At 39.5% G+C, this 26983-nt stretch overlaps 1 protein-coding gene across 7 annotated transcripts in view; it reads right to left on the bottom strand.

The window, feature by feature from the left end:
• Window positions 1-1379: 1379 nt before the first annotated feature.
• Window positions 1380-26983, bottom strand: part of LOC131054237 (peptide chain release factor 1, mitochondrial) — a 150660-nt gene continuing 125056 nt past the window's right edge. For 6 of the 7 annotated variants that reach the window (XM_057988706.2, XM_057988725.2, XM_057988716.2 and 3 more), the window contains 2 exons: window positions 1895-1990; window positions 1380-1756 (listed from right to left, as the gene is read on the bottom strand). In XM_057988706.2, coding sequence (XP_057844689.2) covers window positions 1562-1756; window positions 1895-1990 — 291 coding nt within the window. In that variant the 3' untranslated portion in view covers window positions 1380-1561. Of the gene's footprint in view, window positions 1991-26983 lie in introns of all 7 variants that reach the window. The other variant, XM_057988697.2, reaches the window with a different exon arrangement.

Genomic DNA, 26983 nt, shown 5'->3' on the forward strand with positions numbered 1-26983 from the left:
GTGCTTGGATGGTTTCTTGTTATTGATGTACTAGCTCATTGATGAAAGCCCTCATCATTACCATGGTTGTTTTAGATTTGAGAGAAGAACTCCCAAAGACTTTCAATTTGGACTTCAAATGGGAAATTTAACCTATTAATTTATGCATTTCATGTCCTAATACCGTATGCCTCCTCCCACTACTGCTCCAATTTTGGCAGGAAGCTAGGATTTGTTAGTCTAGTATTTTCCAATCTGAACTATTGTTTTGTTTGTTATGTTGTTGGAGTGATTTCCAATTAAAATGGCCTATCGTCTGATAGCCTGGTATCAATGACTTTATCCTTCAACCGTAGATTGCATATTTGCCAATTGTCTGAAATGGCAACTCTATCCATTTATTCAGCAATGTAATGTTTTCTTCTCTGCTTGCTGGTCCATGTTATAACTATCCCTGAGTGAATTCTATGCTGATTGGTTGCACTACAGAAATTAAATCAATCAAATCACAAGCCTCTATGTGATTAAACATATGCCCATTGTTTTTCCTTTGGGGATTCAATTGCATTGAACTCCCCAAATAGGATGATTTTCCAGTCTAGATTATTGTTTGCCCAATTCTGCAGTTGTAGAGTTCTCTATGGTGGTAACATTCTGAGGATGAAATATATACAATTTTTATATATAGAAGTTCCTGTAACTTTCTGAGAAAATAACTTTGTAGCCATCCTCTAAGAGTGGAAGTTATGATGATGTAAGACATGCCTGATTGGATCCTACTGGATCTTGGGCTTTTTTTAATAGCAGACTGTCATTTGTTCGCTACCCTAAAACCCTCACCATCAAAATTAAAGTGAAAAGGGTGCCCCCTGTGGTTTACTTAAGGAACACCATATCGACCTTCTCCTTGTTTAAAATTTCATAAAAAGGCATTTATTACGAGTGCCGATAACCTTGAACAACTGCTTCAGATTTGTCCATGTTCAGATGTGCTTGCCTTTGTAGTGTTCTGATTCTATGGATTGTTATTATTTTGGTCCAGTTCTGTCTCAGCTTACAATCCCTAGTCTAATTCCATGGTTTAAGCTAAAGGTATACTCTTTTAAAGGGCTTATAGAGAACCTGGGCTCACAGATGCCTGTGAATAAGGACATTGTCCATTTGGGGCCCTCGCCTTGACTTTTTTTTTCCACTTCTATCTGCAGATATAGATGGTTTACAGAAATAAGTGAACAGTATTGAATTCTTTGTGTGTGCTTGAAGGCATCAAATGGATTTCCAGGAGATTTACTTTCTATATTTTCCTGTATATTGGAGACTATTTTCATATCCTCCATTACTGAGTCTGCGAGGGCAGCAAAAGAAATGATAAGATTAAGATGATGCATTTACTAATAATAAAATCAAAAGCTAACTCATTAAAGAGGAAATATTTAGTGATACGGTAAATGCTACAAAAAATTGAAAATACAGCATTGTACAAGCCAGTGCCAAGCAATTGATTTGATCCTCAAAATATTGCTGAATCTATTGATGATTGTAGCTTGGTGATGCAATATCTGAGAAGAATTTACTGTTTGTGTCAAGAGGTATCAGTAAAAGATGCAATTGCATCCATTTCCAGTTTCAACACAAGAGCATCAACAAAATCATCCAAGCCTTCACCCAGCATAATATCTTCAATAGAATGAAGAGTTATCCCAACCCGGTGATCTGTTACACGGCCCTGAGGAAAATTATATGTTCGAATTCTTTCTGACCTGTCTCCACTACCAATCTGTTGACAGGAATGATTTAAAAGTAAATGTGGAGACCTTGTTAAAGGAGGAAAATACCCAGAATAAAGCATAGTGTTTAAGTTAAAGTCATGCCCAATGAAAGATGATGATATAATTAGAAGTAAAAATAAGCTTACTTGATCTGATCGGAGCTTAGACCGGCTTGCATGAAGTCTCTGTCTTTCCCGTTCATACAATTTTGCACATAAAACTTTCAATGCTTTAGCTTTGTTCTGACAAGATCACACCAGAAAAGAGTATCAGCACTTTGGGTTGTTTGTCCTGCAATGGCATGTATCAGATACTATACTTTCCTATATACATACAGAGTGCAAGATGTAAAAAATTAAAATACAAGTTTTTTAGCCTGAACTAAAACCTATTATGTATAATAGCTTTGGTCATATACACTGAAGAATGTAAGACATGAAAATGAAGAAATTGAAAAAAGAGTGAGTGTTGAAATTTTTAGATTTCTCTTTCTTGAGTTAAAAAGAAAGATTGCTAAGTTCATCGTGGGCCAAACAATGCATTTAATCATAATTTTTGTTTGCTTGAGGGTTTTCAAACAGTTTTTCATATATGCTTGTTGCTTTATCCTTGCCATGGCTGGCAAGGATTTCAATAAAAACCAACCTCAACAAAGTAATTCCCAAGCTAGCCAACCATGGCAAAGATCTTCTTGGACAAGTAGTAAAGATAGGAATAACCAAGGTGGGCATGGTCCTTCCCCTCTTTGCTAGTCAAATAACTTGATCTCTAATCAACCTTTCCTTATCAAATAGCTTGTACAAAGCCTTGGGAGTCAAACTCGAGTGTTATTTCACTTCAGAGTCCATCAATCTTGGTTCTGTAAGTTAAAAGATGATGATAAACAAGGGTGGTTCAACCAACCTTTGAGGGCTTACATGTTCCACAAGCTTCTAGTTCTGTTACAAGCCATTACACATGGCCTCCTGATTTGCTTGTAGCCCAAAATGCTGCAAGGGTTCATTTGACACCAGATCCCATCCCTTTGAATGGAGTTGGTCAGAACATTGTTGATAAAAATATTGTTTTGTTGCTAGAAAATTGTTGCTCATACTACTGCATCACCTTCTACTTGTTCCTCTTTCCCATCAAAAAGGGCAGTCTTCCTCATTGTCCGTATCTCCACTAGAATGACAGAAAATTAAAGTAGAAATGGGGAAATGATAGAAATGTATAACACACCAAATTAGACATGGTTCCTTATGTCATGAGAGTGCATAGGATATTTTGTTTGTTGCATTGGTAGATGAGGTAGATAAACACAAATGGTAAAATGGTCAGTGTTTGATGATACTTGTAGAATATCATAAGACATGATGTACTAACATAGACTCCTATGATTTTCAGTTTACATTATGTCTCCGTTTTGATATATTAGAATGCATAGTAATTTTTTTTGGAATAATATCTAAATGTTCATATGTTTGTTTCATCCAAGAGACAGTGTTTGAGATTCAATGGATGGACTACTAGAAATTTTGTTGAACGTTACATCACATTCTCTTCAAAATGGAATAGTTTGAATTTTGAAAGTGGGCATTATCTCTTTGTTTCATCATTTGGAAAACACGATGAATTTCTTATGTACGTGGCTTTATATTTTCCAAAATAGTGTTGAATTTACTATAAAATTATAAATGATTTTTTGTTAAAATAGATAGAGTATATGTGAGTTTCATGTTGTTGTTCTTGGTTTAAAGATATGAAGGTTGCTGATGTGCTTTTCTATCTTGATTCATTGTCTTTGGTGGTTACGTGTTATAGATATTTGGAAATCGAAAAGAGGAAATCAACACCACCTATAAGTCTTTAAACTTTGGCTTTAGCAGCTGACAGTCTTTCATAATTCCTAAGATGTCCCAAGGCTGCAATGTATGTATCTCTGGGTTTTGAAGGCAACATTCCAGTTTGGGAAAGAGATGGGCTCATGCTTACCCTTTATAACACCTACTTTTCTAGTTCACATTGAACTTTGGAAGTGACTAAGTTTGTAGGGGAGAAAAGGGTACCCTTGCCCATTTTCCTCTAAATGTTTTGGACTCACTTTGGTACTCTCCTAAATACAATGTTCTAAATTCTAATGCTTGATCTAGCTCTATTTTAGTAAATTCTGACCCCAGCCAACCTTTCTACCACTTCAAATTACTCTTTCCCAAGCCATAGATTCTGATCAACCCATTTCCTTAGTTTCCCCTTTTCAAGTCAAGATCATCGAGGCAACTTCAACTTCTAACTTCAAATTCCTTTCTCCCATCTATTGAGTAGAGCCTTTCAGATCCAACTCCTTGCAACTTGTATGCAAATCTGCCATTTGGGTCTGATTTGAGAGTTTGGGGATTTGTACATGTTTGCATTTTAATTCATACCAATTTGTGTGACATAAAATAGAACAAATGTGAAATAGAACCACTCTTCAACGTACAAGGCGAAGCTCACTGTAAATAAAAATTCAACTAAAACTAGATGATGTGTACTTGATATTTATAATTTTTTGTTTTACAATGTTTTCTTTGGGTGGTTCATGATCATATAAATAAAATTTAACTGTGTATCTTTATGGGGTATTTCTAGGGTAAAAAAGTTAACATGCTCTTTCAACTCAAGGCAACGGATTTTGAACTTTCTTTTACTGAAAACAAATCCTACAACTACATGCTTACACTGTTCAAAATAGAGACTAAGGCAAGTATACATAGAATGGATAGGTTTAAACACATACACAAGATGTTATAAGCTAAACAGGACAGCTGCACTCAAAGCTACAACTATCAACATAACATTTACTACAATGCAAATTTTATTAATTATTAAATTTCAACTTATACAAACAAAATAGCTCAATAAAACACTTCAACAGTAATTTAGAAGCAAAATAGACATACTAAATTCTATTAAATGACAGATTTTTAATTTGACAATAACACTAGATGAAAATCTATTTCAAAATAGGCAAACTCGAGAATTACTAGTAGTACAACTAAGTACAAAAAGGCACTTATTTATACTATTTACAAAGTATTGGTTGAAAATAAATGAAATAAATTGTGTTGTTGTATGTAACTAGGTCGGATCCCTTCTAGGGCCGACCTAACACACTTAGCATATGTGTGGCCCTACCGTCCTTAGAAGACCTAAATAACTTGTGATTAGCCGAGCCCTAAATTGGGCGGTATATGTAACTTATGACTAAACATGACCTATTCATATTGACGCCAAGCTTAAAGTTTTGTATTGCTCTCATTGTAAAGCCGACCTAAGGTAAATTGAAAGGCTAGAGTCTCCTATATATGTGAAGTCTATCTCATTGTTAAAACACATTCAGCGATTACATTCATACTTCGGTATCCTACAGCAAAGCATCTCTGTGTTTAGCGAATCATATTCAGAAGACAGCGAATCATCATTAGAAGTCAGCAAACTTTAGTAGATGCACAGCGAATTCCCTTGAAAGCACAGCGAACTCTCTTGAACGACTGCGAACTGGTCTAAAGGGGCAGCGAACATCATCCAAGTGGCAGCAATCATCATCTCTGTGACAGCGAGCTAATCTTGAAGACAGCAACCTCACTCTGCCATCCTTCTTGTGACAGCAACATCTGTACCTCAGATAAGTTTATGATTGCGGTCTGCCCTAGGTTACTGTGCATAGTTTGCTGATAGCTTCTAGTGTTGAAGTTCATTGTAAAGATTTAATTGGTTATTGCCTAATAAAGATCTGATATTTGTTGCTGGGTTTTTCCTCCAAGAGGGAGGTTTTCCCAGGGTATATTGTGTTATGTGTGTGTATTTTGTCTCTATCTATGTTTTATGTTAATCTGATCGCTAAAATTAACAAATTGGCTAAACTTTGACTCTAGCTACGACTACTCGCATGGTGTGCAAGTTTTATTACAAATTATCTCATTCACTGAAACCAAAATCTAAAACATTAATCAATCAATCAAACAGGAGGTTAAATTTATTACAAACTAACACTTGAAGCCCGTGTCTCTCGCATGATTGGATAGATGATCTAACAATAGCTAACTCTGAGCTATAAATAAACTTATCCCACAAATACCTCTATATGATTATTCTAATGAAATTCCTCAAATCTTTGAATTGTCCAAACCTTTGATATTTATCAACACCGTTCACAATGACATCAAAAATACTTCACAAATTTGATGCAATCATAACTTGAGGCTACTTGGATAGGCACAATTTATTCATCAAATCACCAATTTTCTTGGGGATGATTTTTACTATTGCAACCTCACCTTGTTTGGGCTGACAAAATTTTCTAAAAAGTGCAACTTATTCAAATTTTACACAAGCACAATCTTTGCTTGTTGACATCACTTTTACAAAAGCTAACATCCTTTAAAAAGTGCACTAGACTAATCTTATCAAACACGACTCTACTCTTTTGACCACCACTTTAGTAAAGATAAACCAATGAGAACAGTATGCTGACTTTTAACTTTTTCCCAAGTGTTATTTTACTTATTCCATTCTCAATTTCGAAAAAATAACACAATAATGAAGTGTGCTTTATTCCTAGCAGAAATCACTTATGCTGGAAATTGTTTTTACTTGTTAATTGGATATCACTTGTCTTTTCCTGATTTGTCTGCCATGGGTTGTCTTTTTATTGCACTCTCTTACATCTAATTCCCACCCTTTGTATGATTTGGCACTTTAAAAGGTTCATTTGATTTGAAGTTTCCTCACAGGTGTGGTTCACTATGCTAATTGATTATTGGACTGCCACCTTACAAATCAAGACAAAATAATTTGTGCACCTTTGTTTCTTTCTACTTTAGGCATGGTTTACTCTAGCTAGACCACCTCTTTGCAAAAGACAAGGTACAATTTTCTTAATCTGGACAAATAAAAACTACACTTAGATGAATCTGTCTTATTGGTATAATTCCTTTTGGTCACTGACCACAAACAAAGACTCCTAACATGTATTAAGTTGAATTTCATATTTGTCCGAGCTATCATCATGCTAAAAAGATGTTCTTATAATTATTTCACTATCATTCTCTCGCCAACATATTCTTCGACAGCTCCAAGTTGCACACATCATAATTGAAAACTTCATTTTTAACTCAGACTATTGCAACCATAATCAATCGGCAAGAACTTTTTAGTAGACATAATAAAATTTGACACGACAATTTGCAACTCAAGTGGAAATACCTATTAATAACTTTCACTTCACACAAACAATTGATAATTTGACAAGTATCATGTAACACGATCATTGAGTTTGGATTAGTTAGAGCAATTGGCTCTATTTGAGGGACATGGCATATACTTATGGCGTAGGACTTCAAAATATTTGGTTTTAAGTAGAACAATGGTTTATCAGATGGGCAATAGAGTCAAACTATTACTAAATCACCTAAAATATGAATAGTTGATGAACAAAAAAATATAACAATTTACCTCGTTGAAAAGGGAAATACTATAATACATAACAAAAAATGTTACAAATTGGGAAACACGATACAAAATAAATCACCTAAAATATGAATAGTTGATGAACAAAAAAATATAACAATTTACCTCGTTGAAAAGGGAAATACTATAATACATAACAAAAAAATGTTACAAATTGGGAAACACGATACAACATAACATAGAAAACAAAAGGAACAAGTTCACTTGTGATAGCATATCGAATGAAAAAACTCTAAAAACATTTTCCAAAGATTTGGGATTCAAGTGGGTAGGAATTATCATGCAATGAAAAATTTAGCATGAATTGATTGATAGGCATCAATCCTACATGATCTTCTTTCATAACAATAAACCTCTCTAAAAAGTGAAAATATTGTGCCTCCTAAACATATATAACAAGATCCTACGGTTGTAGTACATCTATAGGAATAATGACCACCACATATCTGATATGATCCTCTTCACCCATCTCTTGGACATATGCCATCTTGAGCTTAGTCCAAGTATCATCCTTTACGAAGGCCAGGAGCTATTGAAAGAAAAATTTACTAACTAACTCTTTACTATATCCACAATTGATATCAACAAGGCACCTTGTCATGGGAACATTTCTTGACCATCTTCATCAATTGAATCTTTATCTCATATTTACAAGACTCAGACTTGTCTCAAACTTTGCAAGCTGATTTTCAACTCGAACTCCAAATGAAAATACCATGAAACATAAATATTTTTAAAGATTTAACACTTGATTCATGCACTATTTAATAAATAGACTTTAAAGACACAATAAACTAATCAAATAGAAGCTACTTTGACCACATACACAAGTATACATCAATATGTTGATGTTTGTAGCTATGGTCGGAAATTCGGAATTCTTCTATAGCCAACATAGCCAATATAATTGTCTAATTGGCCTATCAGCCTTAGACAATTATAGAGCCGATTTTATATATCAATTATACATTTGGTATATGCCGACTTGCATAACCAATTTACTTATTATTAAATAAATATGATTATAAAAGGGGAGGACTTTTGGCAAAAGTCCACCACCCCTTATTGGAAGGATAAGTTGCATTATGTGAAGTCGAGTCTCCTTGAAGGGAGCCAACTCTTGGAGAATAGCTTCTATCGGTGGATATAAATGAAGACTATACCTCCCTTCCTTGGAATCGATAACTGATATACAATAAGCAGATTGGCATCCTTACATAACAGATCAAATCCTTTTTTGTGGCAGACCGAATACATTCTGTGGCAAATCAAATCACAAGAAGTAGATCGAACATCCTTCAGCAAGAGTGAATTTATATCTCAGCATAGTGAAGTCATCCTACAGCAGATCGGGTCATTGCATCAGCAGATTGCACAGTTCGGACACCCTAGTGCAGTTCGCATTTCACATACAGCCGTGTATAGTGAATTGATGTGTTCATATAGCTTCAAGGAGTGAAGCCATCTTGTAATATCATATCCAGATTTGATAAATATAATCAGAATTTTTGTTGCTGGGTTTTTCACCTTCAAGAGGAAGGTTTTCCCAGGGTATCTTGGTGTATTTATTGTTCACTGTGTTGAATTGTCTAATTGCTATTAATCTGATCACTATAGCTTAAATCATGAGTATAAAAACGAATTTTAATTTGTCGCTACAGAAAACAACAGTTCTAGATATATAAAATTTAAAATTATAAATATTGTCAAATGTATACAGGGCTCATGGATTATGATATCCATGGCATCAAAACAAATATCAAAACTAAAATAATAAGTCCATGACTCAAAGAAACCTACATCATTTGTCCCAACATCAAAGTCCTACATTGGCGTCTAACATAGGTCCTATATGATGATGCAGCCATGATATTTGCATGTGTCTTAGTAACACCAATATCCAAGGGGTGTCCTTGTGCTCTATTTGTTCATGCTCTATCCTCCCTGCCATGGCTACTTCACTGCCTTTGGGTACCACGTTTTATGGCTAACAACAAATAGTAGGTTGTAAATATGAAGACATGGTTTGAATTTATGTGATTTTTATTTCTGCCCCATTATCAAAAGTTGAACATCTAACAATGTATTTATTTGAAATAACATTTCCAAGGAATGACAATGCTACAGAATATTCTAATGCCATATCATTTACTTGCGGTATGTACCTAGTGTTCAACATTGTCGACTGTTAGAAACTAATATTGCCTAACAAACTATCTCAAAAGAAGGAAGGGATGGTACCATTAAGTACTTAATTATTGGTTTTTCAACATCTCCAAACTATATTTTATAAAGATGAGAATTATCAGCTTAAAATTTACTCTTGAACTGAGTTCCTAGTGTTGTGAGTTTGTCCTGGGCATTCTTAATGGTGAATGGTATATGGTATAAATATAGATTAGGATTATCACCTATCCATTATGAAAGAAAGAGTACCTTCATTAGATAGCACTTGGTGAACAGGTGGAGAATATACTGCTTTACAAACTTCAACATTAATGAGTATGAAACTATAGCGAGTACCCATTTATAAATCCTTTGCAATTGGTTTCTTATATTTGAGACCCAAAATTATTGTGTTGTTATGGCTTAACATCACAGTAGGTAACACAAAAACTCTTTATAAAATTCTGAAGAGTATACACAATAATTATACCAGTGTCCCTGTTTGTCTCTCAACTTATTTTAAAATATCATTTGACAATAAAGCAGATGTCAAACTCTCATCTGGTATGTTTGGCACTACATAGTTAACAAATTTAGAAAGATTGAACCCGTCATTCACTCAAGTATTTGATACTGGCTTACAAAAATTATCTGCCTGAGTCTAGCCCGCGGGACTCGTCGGATACCCGAGTCTCAAGCCCCAAGTCACTCGCCTCGAGACTTGCCAAGTTTTGGGAAGTCCAGACGAGTCTTGTAACATTGCTTTATCTATCCAACCCTCAAAGTCTAAATTTGGGAGAGCATCAAAGTCTGAATCTTCAATCGCTAGGTCATTATCAAAATATACATGTTGATAAGTGTCATTTTCTGGTGGCAAATGTTGGCCATCCATCATCTCATAATGGCAGGTCTTTGGTCAAAGTGGATCTTCTTGAGTTTCATCAAAGCAATTGGATTCAATGAATTTGTCATTAGGAGGGAGAAACAATTAGGTTCCTCATTATCAATCATCCAATCAGTTCCTCCTATCAATTGGGTTGGAGAGAGAATAAAAATCTGACAACATTTCTTTTCTTCTTTGGTCCACCATCCTTATTCCATTCATATGCATGGGATATATTGAGGAAGACCCAAGCCTCGACAGAAAAGTCATTGTGTCCTTCACAAAAATCTCACACTCAAGGAGTTGTAGTAAACTCTCCAAATCTGGTGCAAAATCCTTCTCATGAACTTATGATCTGACGAGTGTCTCTAAAGCTAAATTATTGTCAAGAAGAAGAAAGTGTTCTCAATCTAACTATAAAAAACCTAAGTTGCTGGTTCGGGTTCGGGCACCCGTTTGGGTTCGAAGAACTGGTATGCAGGTACGGCAAAATTTTGAAAAGGGGTTTGGGTTTGTTGTACAAAAACATATATATATATATATATATATACAGCCCATAAGCATGAATTAAGATTAGCATGTCACATAGCATCATATAAACAACAAAACCAACATAAACTTGTAATCATAGCATCATGATCATACCTTAACAGCATCATATACATCAAGTTTAATCTCAAAATGACAAAATATTCAAGTCTCATTGTTTCAACTTTCAACAATTATTAGTTTAGTTTATTAATATTTAAGTATCATTGTTTCAACTTTTCCCTTGCTTGTAGTCCTGTTGCTTGTGTAAAATGAGCAAGTTAATGTTTTAAAACTCACTTTTATGGTTATATTTTAATTTTTTATGTGGTGGATTTCAAAAAAAAATTAAATTTTGCCAAAAAAACACCATTTTTGGGCCATCAGACCCTTGGGTTCAACCTGGATCCTCTTGGGTTTGACTTGGTGCGAACTAGGCCTGTGAATCACGGACCGTGTCCGGACTACAGGTGGACTGGACCAAGACCCCGGACCAGTACCAAGGGTCTAGGGGGGCGAACCCTGCAACATAGTTAAAAACCTAGGTTACCGGGTTCGCCTCTGGGCCCCCCTGGTACGGGTCCGGGTTCGACCGGGTCCGTGGTACGGGTCCGGTTCAACCTGGGTTCGACCAGGGTTCGAAAAACCCAGAGTGGGTTCGACCCTGGTCGAACCCAATCGAACCCGGGCGGACCCAGTCAAACCTGGGCGGCTGGGCGGCTCGTAAAATCAAAAAACAATGCAAATTTAATTTTTTTTTCAATTCTGCCTTGTAAAAAGTGAAAGTTATAACCTTAAAAAGCAAAAAATTAGACGTCTTAAAAAAACAGAAAACTGATGCATGCCATGGAGTTCCGTGTGGGTTTGAAGGTTGTGATTTGGTGTTGGCGGCGGGGGCGCTGCCCCTCAACCCCACAAGGGGCTCTGCCCCTTGACCCCGCTGGGGGCACTGCCCCCAGACCCCCGCAAGGGGCGCTGCCCCTTGACCCCGTTGGGGGCGCTACCCCCAAACCCCTGCAAGGGGCGCTGCCCCTTGACCCCGTTGGGGGCGTTGCCGGCAAAATCCAGGTCCTCAGTTTGAAAAATTAAACTTGGATGTTCTTAGTTTGAATCCATTTAATGATCAAACTTTAAATTGTTGAAAGTTGAAACAATGATACTTGAATATTTTATCATTTTGATATTAGACTTGATGTATATGATGCTGTTATGGTATGATCATGATGCTACGATTACAAGTTTATGTTGGTTTTGTTGTTTATATGATGCTATGTGACATGCTAATCTTAATTCATGCTTATAGGTTGCATATATATATATAATTTACATGTTTTTGTACTAACGAACCCAAACGAACCCAAACCCCTTTTCAAAATTTTGCTGTACCAGCGTACCGGGTTCTTCGAACCCGAACCGGTACCCGAACCCGAACCAGTAACTTAGTTAAAAACCAATCCTTGGTGACCAATTCTTGGTCTCTCCAATCGACATTGATTGAGCTTTTTCATCATTAGGTTCTTAGAGACTACTAAACTTGAAGTTGTAAATTATTGAGAAAAAGAAAGAAAAATATCTTGCTCTTCTTCTTTCATTACATCCACTATAAGCTCTTCAAACAACCCTTTGAATGAAGAAAAGAAATTATTGGACTCGTTGTGGTCTCTAGTGCAACTAATTCTTCATTTCAACAACTTGGCTCCTTTAACATTTGCATGCTTACTAATAATCTTGTTCTAATTTTCATTCCTACTTATGTGAACATGTCATCATTCAATATATGATTATGAAAATTATTCCTTCCCTTCTCAAGTTCAAATTGGGTATATCCCATCAAAAAGCTGCCCTCAGATTCATCTAAAAGACATTTAAGATCACCGAACAACAAAGTTGATACAAATACAGATACAATATCGGATACGGATACAGCGATTTTTTAAGAACCCCAATATGGATACAACTGGATATGACATTCATAAAAAACACATACACATATATTTAACAAAATTTTCTAAGTTATTAGAGGACATTTCCATTACTTCAAAAGCAATATAGATACATAATTGTTACATAAATAATTATAAGTTGATTTAACAATTTACAATATGCAAAAATAGTAGAATTGCATTGGAAGATAACCCAAAAAAAAAGGGTTGCTGAATTATGAAAACATTTTATTTGTCTTTCTCATTTGGTGTTGGTTTTGTTTATACCAATTATGAATGAAGTTTTTTTAAATTAAATTTAGGAAGATTTACATCAACAATTAAAAAAATCAAATCACGTCGTATTTGGCATGGTTGAAAAAACAATGTTTTTGGGGCACACATGGGTACAATATCTGACGTGTATCCAAGCTGTATCGGATGTATATCTGTTTTGGATATGCATGCCCAGGGAGGGACAAAGAAGTATCCAGCTACTCTGCTGAAGACCCTTGATTTTTATTTGAAGCTATCAAAATCTATGTAAATCTTTATATCTCTAGGTAATTTCTTTTATGATACTCATTAATTTCATGAAACATGCAATATGTGCATACAAAAGGTATCTTTTGCTACTTGTTTTGTTGTAGAAGTAGGTTAATTAGAGCTATCACTATATAATTCATGAGCAAATCATTTTGCTCAAACGAAGTGGATACTACTAAAGTGATAGGACGTTTAAATAAGTAAATGACCTAATCGAATATTTCTAAATCTTTCCTAAAGTGCTCATACGATCCTCCAATTGAATGGCATGTTCTCGAGCATCCTTCAATTTTGTAGCATCAGCTATCATAAGAAACAAGCCAATTTCACAAGATAGAGCATTGATGATGAAACAAAATCTCAAAAGGATTTAAAGTGGCATCAATCTTGGTAACAAGATAGTTGAATCTTATTTAGTTGAGAATTGTACGAACAAAATACAATCTTATTTAGTTGAGAATTGTACAAACAAAATACAACTATCTTATTTAGTTTGAAGTGTGCAAGAAAGTTCTCACTCATTGACTCTTTACTCATGATCGAACTAGTAGCAAGGTGAATCATTTGTAACATTGCAAGGCACAATAGATGATTGGTTTTATCACCTTGCTACCGTTTCAATCACAAGTTGGAAGTCAACAAGTAAGAATTTCTTGCACACTTCATACTACTTGAAGATAGTCATATTATGTTTGTACAACTCTCAACTTCCAAAAACAATAATGGCAAACCAATAAGGGAGTTTGTTGCAAGATTCAACTACCTTGTTGCCAAGATTGATACTAGATTAAATCCCTCTTTTGAGATTCTTCTATGTTGCTTCATCTATGCTCCATCTTCGGAAATTGTTTCCTTTCTTAAGACAAGTAAATCTACAAAATTGAAGGATGCTCAATAACATGCTTTGTAGTTAGAGTATCATATGATCACTTCAAGAAAGATTTAGAAATATTAAATCAGGTCATTGGTTCCTTTAAATGTCCTACCAGTTCAATAGTATCCACCTCATCTAAGCAAAAATGGTTCATTCATCAATTATATAAGTGATAGCTATAATTTACCTACCTCTCCAACAAAGAAAGTAGCAAGAGATACTTTGTTTGTATGCAGATACTACATGTTGCATGATTTTACTCTTTGACCACTACTTAAGAAAAGATAAACCAATCAGAAAAGTGCAATGACTTCTAACTTTTTTCCCAAGTGTGATTTTACTTATTCCACCATCAATTTCATAAAATAGAAAACAAAATCAAGAAGTGAATTTACTCCTAGAACGAATCACTTATGCTGGAAATTGTTTTGCTTGCTGACTAGATATCACTTGTTTTTTCCTGATTTATCTGTTATGAGTTGTATTCTCATGGCACCTCTCTTACATCTGATTGCCACCTTTCATTTGCTTTCACACTTTAAAAGTTCATTCAGTTTGAAGTTTCCTCATAGGTGTGGCTCACTATGCTAACTAGACTACCACCTTAGAAATCAAGACAAACTAATTTGTGCATCTTCAAGTCTTCGATGTGTTGTGACGTATTCACACATCGCTCCATTGCAAATGGGGACCTCTACTTTGTGCTTTCTAGGGTTTTCTTTTTAGGTCTTTTTAGGTTCTTGTCTATTGACCTTTCACATTTGAAGGGTCGCCAGGGGGGTCATTAGGGTAGCAGGCTCTGCTTGAGACAGGTGGATCTCCTCAAGAGGTCAGGTCAATTGAGTGATTAGGGGTAATTTAGATCATTCCTAAGGTGTTTTTTTGTGTACTATCTGGTCGCACTTCAAGTTGCTAAATCAAACCTTGTTTGAATGCATAATGTCCTCCTAGGTCCTGTTTGCCCTCTCGGGTAAACGGTTAAATGCAGAAAGTAAATGCACAGAACATAATGGAAATATATTAAATAACCAGCCTCTATATTAATTCCACAGTCCATGTACAATAAGTGCTTATAACATTACATCTGACACGACTAACATGATCCTTTCGAAGAAAAGGTACACAATATATAATACCCGAAGGGGTGCGACACAACCGTCGCGACTCCAACTACCTACCTGTCGGCCAGCTAACTGACCGCCGTAACTCATTATTACCGACGACAACATAACATAATATAACAACATAACATAATGATTATTCCCGGCAACATCATCCCCCCCAAGAAAAGAAGTTGACTCCGACAACTTAATACAAAAATAGAGATGAACGGCAGGAACTACTGACGCCTGTCGGGCCCGGATCTTATACACTTCCTGCGTCCTCGCCTGAAAACCCTTTTCTGCTACCATCCGATGCTCAAGTGCGGATTTCACCAATATTGCTTCCTTTGCCATCATAGTCCTCCTGTGCCTAACCCAAACTTGTCTGCAAAACACGTTTTTCAGTCTCAACTTCCACCAACTGCTACTCAAATGATACTGTCTCCCTAGCCAATTTGTCCTCGATAGCCACCCGTGCTGCTCTCCCGGCATCCAACTCCTGGGTACGTTGAACTAAGTCTCACGTGACTATTGCCTCCAACCTGGTGGTCAGCTCCTCCCGAGCCCTCTGTGCATCCACCAAGGCAACCTCACGTCCAGCCGAGACATACTCCGAGTTCCTCAAAGCGTACCAGTCATGCCTGGAGGTGGCCACAATCCGCTAGCACAAATGCTAGGAGACACCTCAAATCCTCCATCACACTCCCCAAAGGCCAAAAACTGAACTGAATAACTCCCTGGTGTCATACAATTGCGCGGACCTGCAATGCCTTCCCTCAAACTCTGTTTGTTCGCAACCTCCAAATCCATCTCCCTCTACGGCTTATGGCTTCCTTGCCAATGTTTAGCTGCGGGCTTCTTTCTCACAATACGAACAACCACAACACTTCCCGTGGTCTTCTGTAGCTCAAAAATAAACTGGGGGTCTGGGGGCAACGCCCCCAGCGGGGTTGAGGGGCAGCGCCCCTCGCGGGGTCTGGGGAAGCGCCCCAGCAGGGTTGAGGGGCAGCACCCCTACCGCCAACACCAATTTACAACCTTCAGAACCCCACGAAAGTCCATGGCGCGCATCATTTCTGTGATATTTTATGATGGCAAAAGCCTTCTTCTACACTCCAATATTTTCAGTGTCTAGGCTCCAGATGTCATCGAATCATTTTTCAATCTGGTCGTCGTCGTTTTTTTTCTTTTTTTTTGGCACTGTAATGTCCCCGATGGCAACCCGGCCAGACAACCGCCCTGTACGGTCAACAACAACACTGGCACCTCCGATCGTGCGGTCAACACCCTCCACTGTACGACTGTGTTTGTTTGTGCGAGGGCTGCGTTTATGTCTTCGTGCTCCGCGACAGCAGTGGTTTCCACCGCACAGTGGTGGACGTGCTACCGTACGATGGTTCCACCGCACGGTGGTCCCACCGTCGGTGTTGCCACCGCATGGTGGTTCCACCGCCGGTGGCCCCACCATCGGTGTTGCCACCACACAGTGGTTCCACCGCCGGTGTTGCCACCGCACGGTGGTGCTACCATATGGTGGTTCCACCGTGGCTTTCTTCTCCTTTTTTTCCGTACGGTCAGTTGACCCGTACGGCCATACGATTTTATTTTTTTTTTTCTTTTTTTTTTTCTTCTAGAGAGTCTTCTGCTGGGGTCCCCTGTCTCTGAGATCGCCCTTCATTCTTCTCAGTTTTCCTTGCCCAAGGGTCTCCTGTTGTGGTCCTGTGCCTCTTGAGTCGCCTGCCTCGCCTCTCAGGTCCCCTTCCATCCGCTCAGGTCCCCCTCCGGGCTCTCGAGTGTCTGTCCGGCCTCTCGGGTCCCCTGCGCGCTTCGCGTGGTAGGGTTTCAATTTGTACCCATTGATAGCCAATCTATTTTCAATGGCCATCGAAAGACCAGGGACCACAAATTCTACAGGGACCATGACCTCCTTCCCGTACATAAGAAGAAGAAGAAGAATAAAGATTTTGAAGACTGCGGTCTTCCACACAGGGTTCCAATCGTTGCCGACACTCTTCGGATTATCTACGTCGCCAGGGTTTGGAGCATCTCCCTTCCAATATTCTTTCTATTCCGGCAGGTACACCTCTGTTGGTTGCTCTGGTTCCTCTACTTCGAGCCTGTAGCTTTGGAACATTTCATAATCCTCCATTCGCCAGTGGAAGAGCCCGTTAAGTGAGCATACCTCATCTTCAGAACATCCCTCCAATTCGAGCACCCCTTCACTATTCGGCTCCATCGCGTTCTTGCCCTTGCTTTCATCGGGACCCCTTCCCCTTTATTAAAGTCCTCTAAGTCTGAGTTGGAAGACGCGAGCTCTTCGCCAACATCTTGGGTGTGTAGGTCAATGGTATATTTCCGCCCTCCCTTCTCCATGGAAAGTGTATTTTTCTTCCAGTTGTGGTTTACCCTCGCGTTGATCAACCACGCTCACCCCAGGATGGCGTCATAGCCTTTCTTCTTCGAGGGAATAACCACGAAATCTAACAAGAATGGTTGCGTACCAATTGTCACTTGCTGGGCCATCAACAGGCCGAGTGGCTTAATGTCGTGTTGGTCCGCTCCCACCAGGTTGAATGTGGGTGGCCACAGGGTGGGCTTCCCCAGCCGCTTCCATGTTTCTTCTAGTAGTACATTCACCCTAGATCCACCGTCCACAATGGTGTCCTTCAGAATGGTCCCATGGATACCCATTTCTACCACAGCTGGGTGTTGTTGTGACCATTTCACACATCGCCCCATCGCAAATGGGGACCCCCTCTTTTTGCTTGTCTTTTGTTCGTTTTCGCTTTCGTCTTTAGGATTTTGTTAGTCAGTTACTTGTCTGGATTTAGGGTCAAGCCTTAGGGTTTTTATTTTTGTCTTTTCAGGCCAAAATCCAGTCGTTTTTGAGAGCTTTTGAGCTTCCTTTTCTAGGATGCAAATTTTGAATGCAATGAGTTCGCCAGAATGGTCTAATGTTCAAATGGAATGTTGATGCAGAGCTTAAATTTGTCTAAGTGTTGAGAGTGAAGTGTGAATTTTTGTCCGATTGAATATTTTGACTAAATTTTGACCTTTTTGATTTTTGATCCTGGGCATTGGAAATGATTTGTTTTCGCCTTGTGAAGTGTTAAAATGTGAAAAATCATGTTATTTTGGCCTGTAGGAGCAAAATCGCTCCTGTCCCTCAGTGAAGGACGGGAGCTCATTTTCAAATATCTCACTATTCCTGCCGAGTCAAGACGAATTTCAAATTGGAAGTGATGGAGAACGGCGAAATCTTTCCATTGAATATAAATTGAAGATTTTCATGAGCACCGAAATGCCTCCAGGAGGAAAATCGCTCCTTTCCCTCAGTGAAGGACCGGAGCTACAAATCAAATTTTGCCTTGTCCTTGTCAAATTTCGACGACTTGATGATTTGAAGAGGTCCAAAGGAAGATGCTTTACCAAATGAATATAATTTGAAGTGCTAACACAAAGGAGAATGGTCCAGAATGCAAAGTTCGCTCCTGTCCCTCTCCAGGGGACCAGGGCGAAGTACCTTATAGCTCCCGTCCCTCTCCCAGGGACCAGAGCGATGTCCTTCATTGGGCAAAATCCAGGCAAAAATCAAGACAAGTTTACGTCCAAAGGCAAGGAAGAGCGTGAGATGAACTCATTGAATACGAATTGAAGATTTTTAAACGTCCACAAGGGTCCCAAAATGTCCAGTTCGCTCCTGTCCCTCAGGAAGGGACCAGAGCGATTTTTGTTATAATTAATTTTCTTGCCAAGTTGCAGACGATATCAAGGCATGGATGAATGGAGTAGAGCATGACGAATCCGTTGAATATAAATTTGGAACCTGACAAAATGAAATGAAGGCCACAAGAGATGGATCGCTCCTGTCCCTCTCCAAGGGACCAGGGCGATACAATGGTTATATTGCCTTTTACTTAAGTCTGAAATCGATCTAAGTCAAGACGAAGGGTGGCAAGAACATCTTAAGGCATCTTCATCGAGCACAAGCACTTAAAGGTCATCACAATGAAGAAATTTGTACCCTAAGACCTAGTTCGCTCCTGTCCCTCAGGAAGGGACCAGGGCGATGTTGGATATATTGGCCATTTCATGCAAGATTTACGTAAGATCAAGGGTTCGCAAGGTCTTAGAGGGTCCATGGTGCCTTTTGAAGGTAATACACAAAGATTTTGAACGTAAAATGATCACCAAGATGTACATAGGGACCATATCGCTCCTGTCCCTCTCCAAGGGACCAGGGCGATTTGCCTTGGACTCTTCGTTTTGTTTCGAGTTCATGCCAAGTCAAATACTCCACAAGATCATACAAGGTTCGAGACATCGTTTGAAGATCACATGCAAGAGTCTTGAACGTCCAAACATCGTCAAACATGCTAAAATGCTCACATCGCTCCTGTCCTTTGAACAAGGACCAAGGCGATCCCATCAAAAGCACTCATAATCCTTCACAGTCAAGGCAAGGCGAAGATGAACAAGGTAAAGGACGGCGTTTGGAAGACATCACAACGAAGATTGAAGTTTAAAGTTGCTAAGATTATGGAGAAAGACATGGATCGCTCCTATCCCTCTCCAAGGGACAAGGGCGATGATCCCTCTAAATGTCCAAACACCGCATGCAAACAAATGGAACGAGCATAGAAAGAACGAACAAAGATGTTATTCGCTCTACAATGAAGGATCGAAGATCAAAAATGCAAGGTCTACGTGAAAACATGGAGATCGCTCCTGTCCTTTGGACAAGGACCAGGGCGATGAACACCCAAAGGCACTTATGCGCACATGCAAGGCAATCAAATTCGAAGGACCCATCAAAATGATCGATATTGAACGTGGAAAGGAAGGAGATGAACGTTGAAAACATGACAAAATCATGGATCGCTCCTGTCCCTCTCCAAGGGACCAGGGCGATGAGGTACGTCCCTTTCGTTTTCATAATTTTGGCGCCAAATAAACATTTCAAATTTTCCTTAAATGCTAAGTTCGATAAAATTGAAAATCCTATTTAAATTAGCATTTAATATGGCATTGATTATTTATTAATTATTTTGCCTTTATTAAAAAATCGAAATTTATAAATTAAAACGAAAGGCATTTAATTAATCATCAATTAATTAATAAAAAAATCGAATTTGAGCGCTCATATATGGAGGTCGGCCTTGCTATTTAATTAAAAAATCATTTTAAAAAATTGTTTTATCTCCACGTCGGCCTAAGGGCATGGAGAGGTGCAAGCGCTATATATGGAGGGTGAAAACTATTGTTTTCACATCATTATTTTTATCCCTCTACATGCGAATTAAGGAGAAGGAAGGAAGTGCGAAGTGTGGGGTGCGAATTCCATTCAAATCCAAGGTGGCACTATTACATCAAAGGTGGTGCGATACTTCATTTGAGCGAATTTGAAGACCACGCCAAAGGTGAACTTGAAGATCACGTTCAATCCAAAGGTGGCGAAGTTGATCTTTTGAGGAGATAACTTTGAAGATCATTTATACATCAATTTTGCCTAGGCGATCTTTTGTCTTTTTGCATTCTAGAGCTAGCTCTCTATTGAGGTATGGCGATTTCATTTTATTGCTTTATTTATTCATCGTCATATTTTAAGTTTTGAAGTTTTGAATTTTGAATTTCATTGCTCAATCTTTTGTTTTTAGGAAATGATAACTCTAGGGACTTATCATGAGGTTTCCTAAAAACTTTATCTCTCTAATCAGCGTTATTCATTGCAAAATATGGTTCTCATAATGAAATGTTGTGTAGGTATGGCGACCCCAAAGGCGGGAGCATCCACCAGTCGCTCAGCTCTCATGAAAGAAGATCAGAAGACCGAAGAAGTGGAGACCAAGATCGTGTCGAAGTGGAGCAACATTGGAGATACAAACTTGGGGAACTTTAGCACGAAGAAGTTTCGAGAGGTCCCCTACATTGGCAAGCCATCACCTGTCGCCCGGAGAATAATAGAGAGTGGCATCATTAAGGCGGTCGGTTTTTCTCCAGCTATTCAGTGCAACGAGTTGATGATCGAGTGTGCCCGTCACTACAATCCACAGTCCAGGACAATTGTGTCCAATGAGGGAAACACTTTGGCGTACCTTTCAGAGGAAGCTATAAGTGAAGCTTTCCATCTTCCAGAGCACAGGGACATGATATATAAGAGCATTGAAGGAGCCAGATCAGTGTACGATGATGATCCAGATGCTTGCCTAAGCATAATCAACAAGAACTGGCTACTCAAGAGTCGTCCCCGTCTAAGCAAGGTACCGAACACACCGCACCGGATTGATTTCCAGGAGGAGTACAGAGATTTGATTACTATGCTCAACCGAGTTACAGGAGCACCTCATGCCTTCTATTTTGAGAAGTGGATGTTTTACTTCATCCAGGTGATTGTTCAAGGAAAGGGTACGATACATTGGGCTAGGATGATTAGCCATTGCTTAGACGTACAGTTGAGGAGACTCAGGGCTACTAAGTCCTTCCACATGAGTTCATACGTCATCTATGCTTTGATCAGGAGTGTTGAGTACGCAGGACTACCTCACAGAGGAATGATTGGAGGAGGACCCGGCGAGGTCAGAGCTTGTGATTCCTATGCCTACTTGCATCATCCGCCAGGGAAAAACTATAAGTTAGTTAATGATACTTTCACGATGAACATCACAAGGACGTTGCAAGGAGGGATTCACAATAGATTATCTCAGGATGCCCAGGAATTCATCAAAAGGTACGGTGCTTGGTTCATTCAGTTTCCCAAGTTCACTTACATTAGAGTGCATGGATGTCCTTTACCTCCATACATGTTGCCGAGGTATCCGACAGACAGAATTGTGTTACTTGAGGTAACAAGGTAGTTGGCAGCATATGTGAAGGCATTCAGACACAGACATCAGAATGGAGTTTAGGTACCTATTATTTTGGGTAATTCAGTTGAGGTATGTCCTAATGTCTTAGCCATGGATGACGCAGAGAAGGAGTTAGCCTTGTATTCTTTTTCATCTTTTGCTTGGAGAAATAGTTTTGATCCACATGGACATTTAGAGGAGACGGTCGGTAGAAGATTTAAACATGAGCACCAAATTGAAGATTTTATGATGAACCTCCTAGATGATCTTGAAGTGAAACGAAAGATACATTCTAGATTGCCTTTGGATTTCATCAGGAAATGCAGGATTTACAGAGTGGCCGACCAAGCTCGGGACAATGGCAGGCACATCCAGTCTTCCTATGATAGAGAAAGCAAAACAATAAGGTTGGATTGGAATGAGCCCGAGGTCGTGGATTTAGATGATTTGATGGCACCAGTCTTGTCTTGTACTCGCAGATGGGTAGACGTTCAGCATCAGAAGTTGAGAGAACAAGGCATAGCTATGTCTTTTACTTTGGAAGAGAAACCAGCCGAAGGTGGAGCAAGTGTGAGTGAAGGCAATCCTAATCCTAGGAATTCAGGTGAAGGTAACCTTCGATGTGCCAGTGAGGGCAATCTCCATCCGAGAGGTTCGAAGAGAAAGGAAAGATCAGAAAAGAAAGAGCCTTCCAAGAAAAAGCAAGGTGCCAACAAAGATCAAACACCAGGTACTTCTTCCAGACCAGAGGATAGAACAATTCGAGTGGAAGAGTCCATGGAGTCGATGGTACAGAATGACAGGCAGGAGGAAGGACAGGCACAGCATGTTTCATCAGATGGATCTCTCCAAGACTATGATTTAGAAGAAGATAATGAAATAACATCTCCTCCCAGACAAGAAGAAATAGTACATAAAGAGATTCAAGTTCAAGAAACAAGATCGATTATCCCAGATTGGTTGAAGGAAAGATTAACTAAGGTGATCGTAGTAGAGGACGAGGACAATGCAATTGATTTAGAGAGCCTTGTTGGACGCTCACATGAAGTAACAGAAAAGAAGAAGGCTACCAAGATGTCCAAGATGATTCGAGATGAGACTGGATCCAGGAAATTGCAGATAGCTACACCGGCAGCAGACAAATATGAAGGTGAGATCCTAGCAGAAGAATATGATATACAGACTTTTGAGTTAGGACCATCTACTGCAGAACAGACTTTAGATGATGCTACCGATTCATTTGAAGCATTGAAAGACAAGCTTAGAGAAGAAATGGAGAAGAATAGGAAGCTTGAGCGAGAGGTCGGTGCATGGAGGACATATTTCAGTCACATCAATGAACCTTTGGGACGTCAGGATCCAGTTAGATCACCAGTACAAGCATTACCGCTTCAATCAATCAATGAAGCAGAAAGATTCAGGAACATGGTCCAGCGTACATGTAGTTGGATGGATAGATCTCATACAGTGGCCATAGAGTTTGTTACAAGGATAACGAAGATTATTCATCAGGCTATCCAAGTTCTTGAGATAATCCACAGATTGATGGTAACAGTAGCTGCATTTGCCCATACCAAGGACGTTATCATCCCTGTCTTGAAAGTAATAAGACATACATCCAGAAGAATTTTAGCGCAGGAGAGGATCTTGGAAGGTGATTCTCACAGTTTATTTCAATGGTCAACCTTACTCCATATAAAGAGTGTTCTCTTCGAGGACATCAGTGTTAGATGTAGTCAAGTTGAGGAGGTGATCAATCCGATCCAGGACAGAGTATTTGAGGTACTTCGTACCATTCTTGGCAGAAGGATCGAGGTCGAGACAGATGTGGATATGCAGGAATTTGAGGATAGAATCAAGATCATCTTTCGCAAGGACGCAGATGTTACAGATGAGCAATATGATCAGATGTTTGCCACCATGCTCCTGATTGATAGAACGAAGGAACTTGAACCTACTTGGGACGCAGCTCTTCTAGATGCATTCGATCAAGTCATCCACTTAGAAGAGAGTATCAAGAATCTTCCCGAGATTCCAATCACAGAAATCGAAGGAATCGTGACAAAATTCATTGCATATGCTAAGAAAGAGAATTGGAAAGGGAATAAGATTCTAGATGAAAGGTTGTTACAGATGACGTGACATCTTATTTCTCATTGGTTTATACCTCCTAGGTTTTTGTGCCAAATTTAATATTTGGCTATGTATTTAATATTGTTCAGTAAAAAGGAGGTCATTTGTAACAAACCCTAATTAGGGTTTAGGTGTCATGATCTTGTCCGTTGATTTACTTTCAATCTGGACCTTTCATTGTAACTGGGGATGCTATTTATACCCCCATTTTTCATTTCATTGGGTAATAGATAATAGAGTAATAGTCAGATAATAGTCAATAGTTGATGTAAGAGAGATTAGAGTTAGAAGCAATTTTATTTTGTAGCAAGATTGAGTCTTGAAGAGAGAAATTCAAGCAATTGTTGTACATGATGACTTGGAAATCAATAAAATATTGAAGTTATGGTGTTTTGTTGCAAATTTCTTGAGTTATCTTCATGGTTGTTTGATACACTTGAATCGGGCTCAATCGAAGTAGTTTGTTAATTTGAAAGACTAAGTGTGAGATTTGATATTTGGTAGGATTCGTAATCCAAACCACTAGCTTCTTGCTGATTGTAGGAACGCCTTGTGTGGTCGACTGGAGAACACTTTGAGTCCTTAATCTTCAATTATCATTGTGTCTTGGATATGTACCTTCGTAGTAGTGTCCTTGATCTTTGATGCATTGAACACCATTATATTACCTTAGAAGATCGCACTAATTTCAATTGAGTTGTTATCTTATGGCAAAATTGAAGTTGGTTGAGTCTTGCCAAATCTCGTCCATACTAAGTCATTCATAGGGTTAGGCTAGATTAGACCTCTTTAAACCCTATCTTTTTGCTATTTTTTTTTTGAAAGTTCCTTTTAGTTTAGTAAAATCTTCGAGCTTTAGAATGCGTAAGACCCCTTGGAGGAAACAGCAAATCACATCATACCACTAAAAAGCTTGTCCACACGTAGAGACCCTACTAAAAGAACCTTGGAGTCTACCTAACTGATCCTTTTTGCAGATCTTCAGCAGTTAGAGACTATTTTCTCAAGAGAGGATAAGATGCCTTTAGGTATTTTATTCTGTGTATGATTGTGTATAAAATACACGTCAACAGGTGTCTACCACTGCTCAAGGCTAGTAACATCGGGTCAGTCGAAGGGCTGACGGAAACCTCCACCTGTGGTGTACTCTTCGAAGCGGTGGCGGGAACCCCTACCTGTGGTGCACTCGACGATGCGGTGGCGGGAACCCCAACCTGTGGTGCACTCGACGATGCGGTGGCGGGAACCCCTACCTGTGGTGCACTCGACACTGCGGTGCTTTGCACATTGGTGAGGATGGCAGTCCTCAATTGTGGCATAGAGTCTAGAAGGTCTTTTACCTTTATCGGCACCTCCATCTGCAAGATTTGCCCAATGATGTTCTTTTCCGCTTCCGTACGGGATGATGTACTCACCACCTCGTTGTCTCGTCGTTCGGTCGTCATCTCACGTTCAATATTGGCCTTTGCCTCCCGTAATCTCTCCTTCTCCGTACGGGGGTCGGGATAAGTGGCTTTTTTCGTCTGGGCGCGGGTGATCGCCAGTACTTCTTTCTCACCAGTCTTCTTAGCCTTCTCAATGTTAAGGAGATAAACCCCTGCCTGCGGGCAATTTGCGTCCTCATGGTCGCCTGGCCCACACCAACGGCAGAGGTGCTGAGGGGTGGCTTCCTTCGTGCAATCACGGGCAAAGTGCCCCCACTGATTACAGGCCCTACATTGGATAATTGGCCGGCCCTTGGCGTCATACTGGATACGGCTTCCGTTATTGTTATGGTTGCTATTCCTTCTGCCACCGCGTCTGTTGTCTTGGTATCCTCCAGATGATGCCGTTGTGTTAGTATGTTGGCCGGTACCCGCTGGTGCAGATGTTGTGGCCTGCTCCATGAACAGCACCTGGTTCATTTGCATACCTCGGGTTTTCATGTTGTATGGGCACTCCTTGGTGGAGTGTCCCATCACTTGGCAAATCTCACAGAATGCCTTCTTTTGGCAAGTACCCTTTGTGTGCCCTTCCTCTTTGCACTCAGTGCACCATATGTCCCCTTCGCTCCGACCAGTGCTTCTCATTATTTTGAATTCCTTTCTCATTCGCTCCATGTCTTTCTGGAGCGCTTGCACCCGTTTGCCAGCCTCGTCGTCGCTGCTTCTTTCCTGTGAAGAGTCATCGTCCTCGGATGAGGATTTATTACTCTTCTTCTTCTTTGATGTTTTGTGTTCGCTCTCCAGGTCCATCGCCCTATTATAAGCGTCGTCATATGACGTCGGGGGTACAATTTTCATCTTCCTCCGTAGGGAGGATTTCAACCCTTCAACGAACCATCGTTTCTTCAACCCATCTGCGGGTTGGCTTTCCATTTTACCCAATAGTTCTTTCAGCCTCTGACTGTATGCCCGTACTGTCTCCCTGGTACCTTGTTTGGTACTGTATATCTCCGTTACAATTTCATTGTCATCACAGAGCAACCGAAACTCCCCCGTGAATTCCTTCTGTAGATTGGCCCACGTGGCCACTTTTTGCTTGTCCACATCAGAGTACCAATCTATGGCAACTCCTCGTAACGTGGCTGGGAACTGCTGTACCCAGTCATCCTGGTCTGTTACTCCGTTGGCGGACCAAATGGTTTCACATGTACGGCAGTGCCGTAAGGGGTCTTCCTTGCCCTCCCCTGTGAACTTAGGCAATTTTTGTTTACTCGCCATCCCACCGCTGGGTCTCGCTCCTCTAATTCCTTGTGTGCTTGTA

The sequence above is a fragment of the Cryptomeria japonica genome, chromosome 4 (assembly GCF_030272615.1).
Source record: "Cryptomeria japonica chromosome 4, Sugi_1.0, whole genome shotgun sequence".
NCBI classification, from domain to species: domain Eukaryota; kingdom Viridiplantae; phylum Streptophyta; class Pinopsida; order Cupressales; family Cupressaceae; genus Cryptomeria; species Cryptomeria japonica.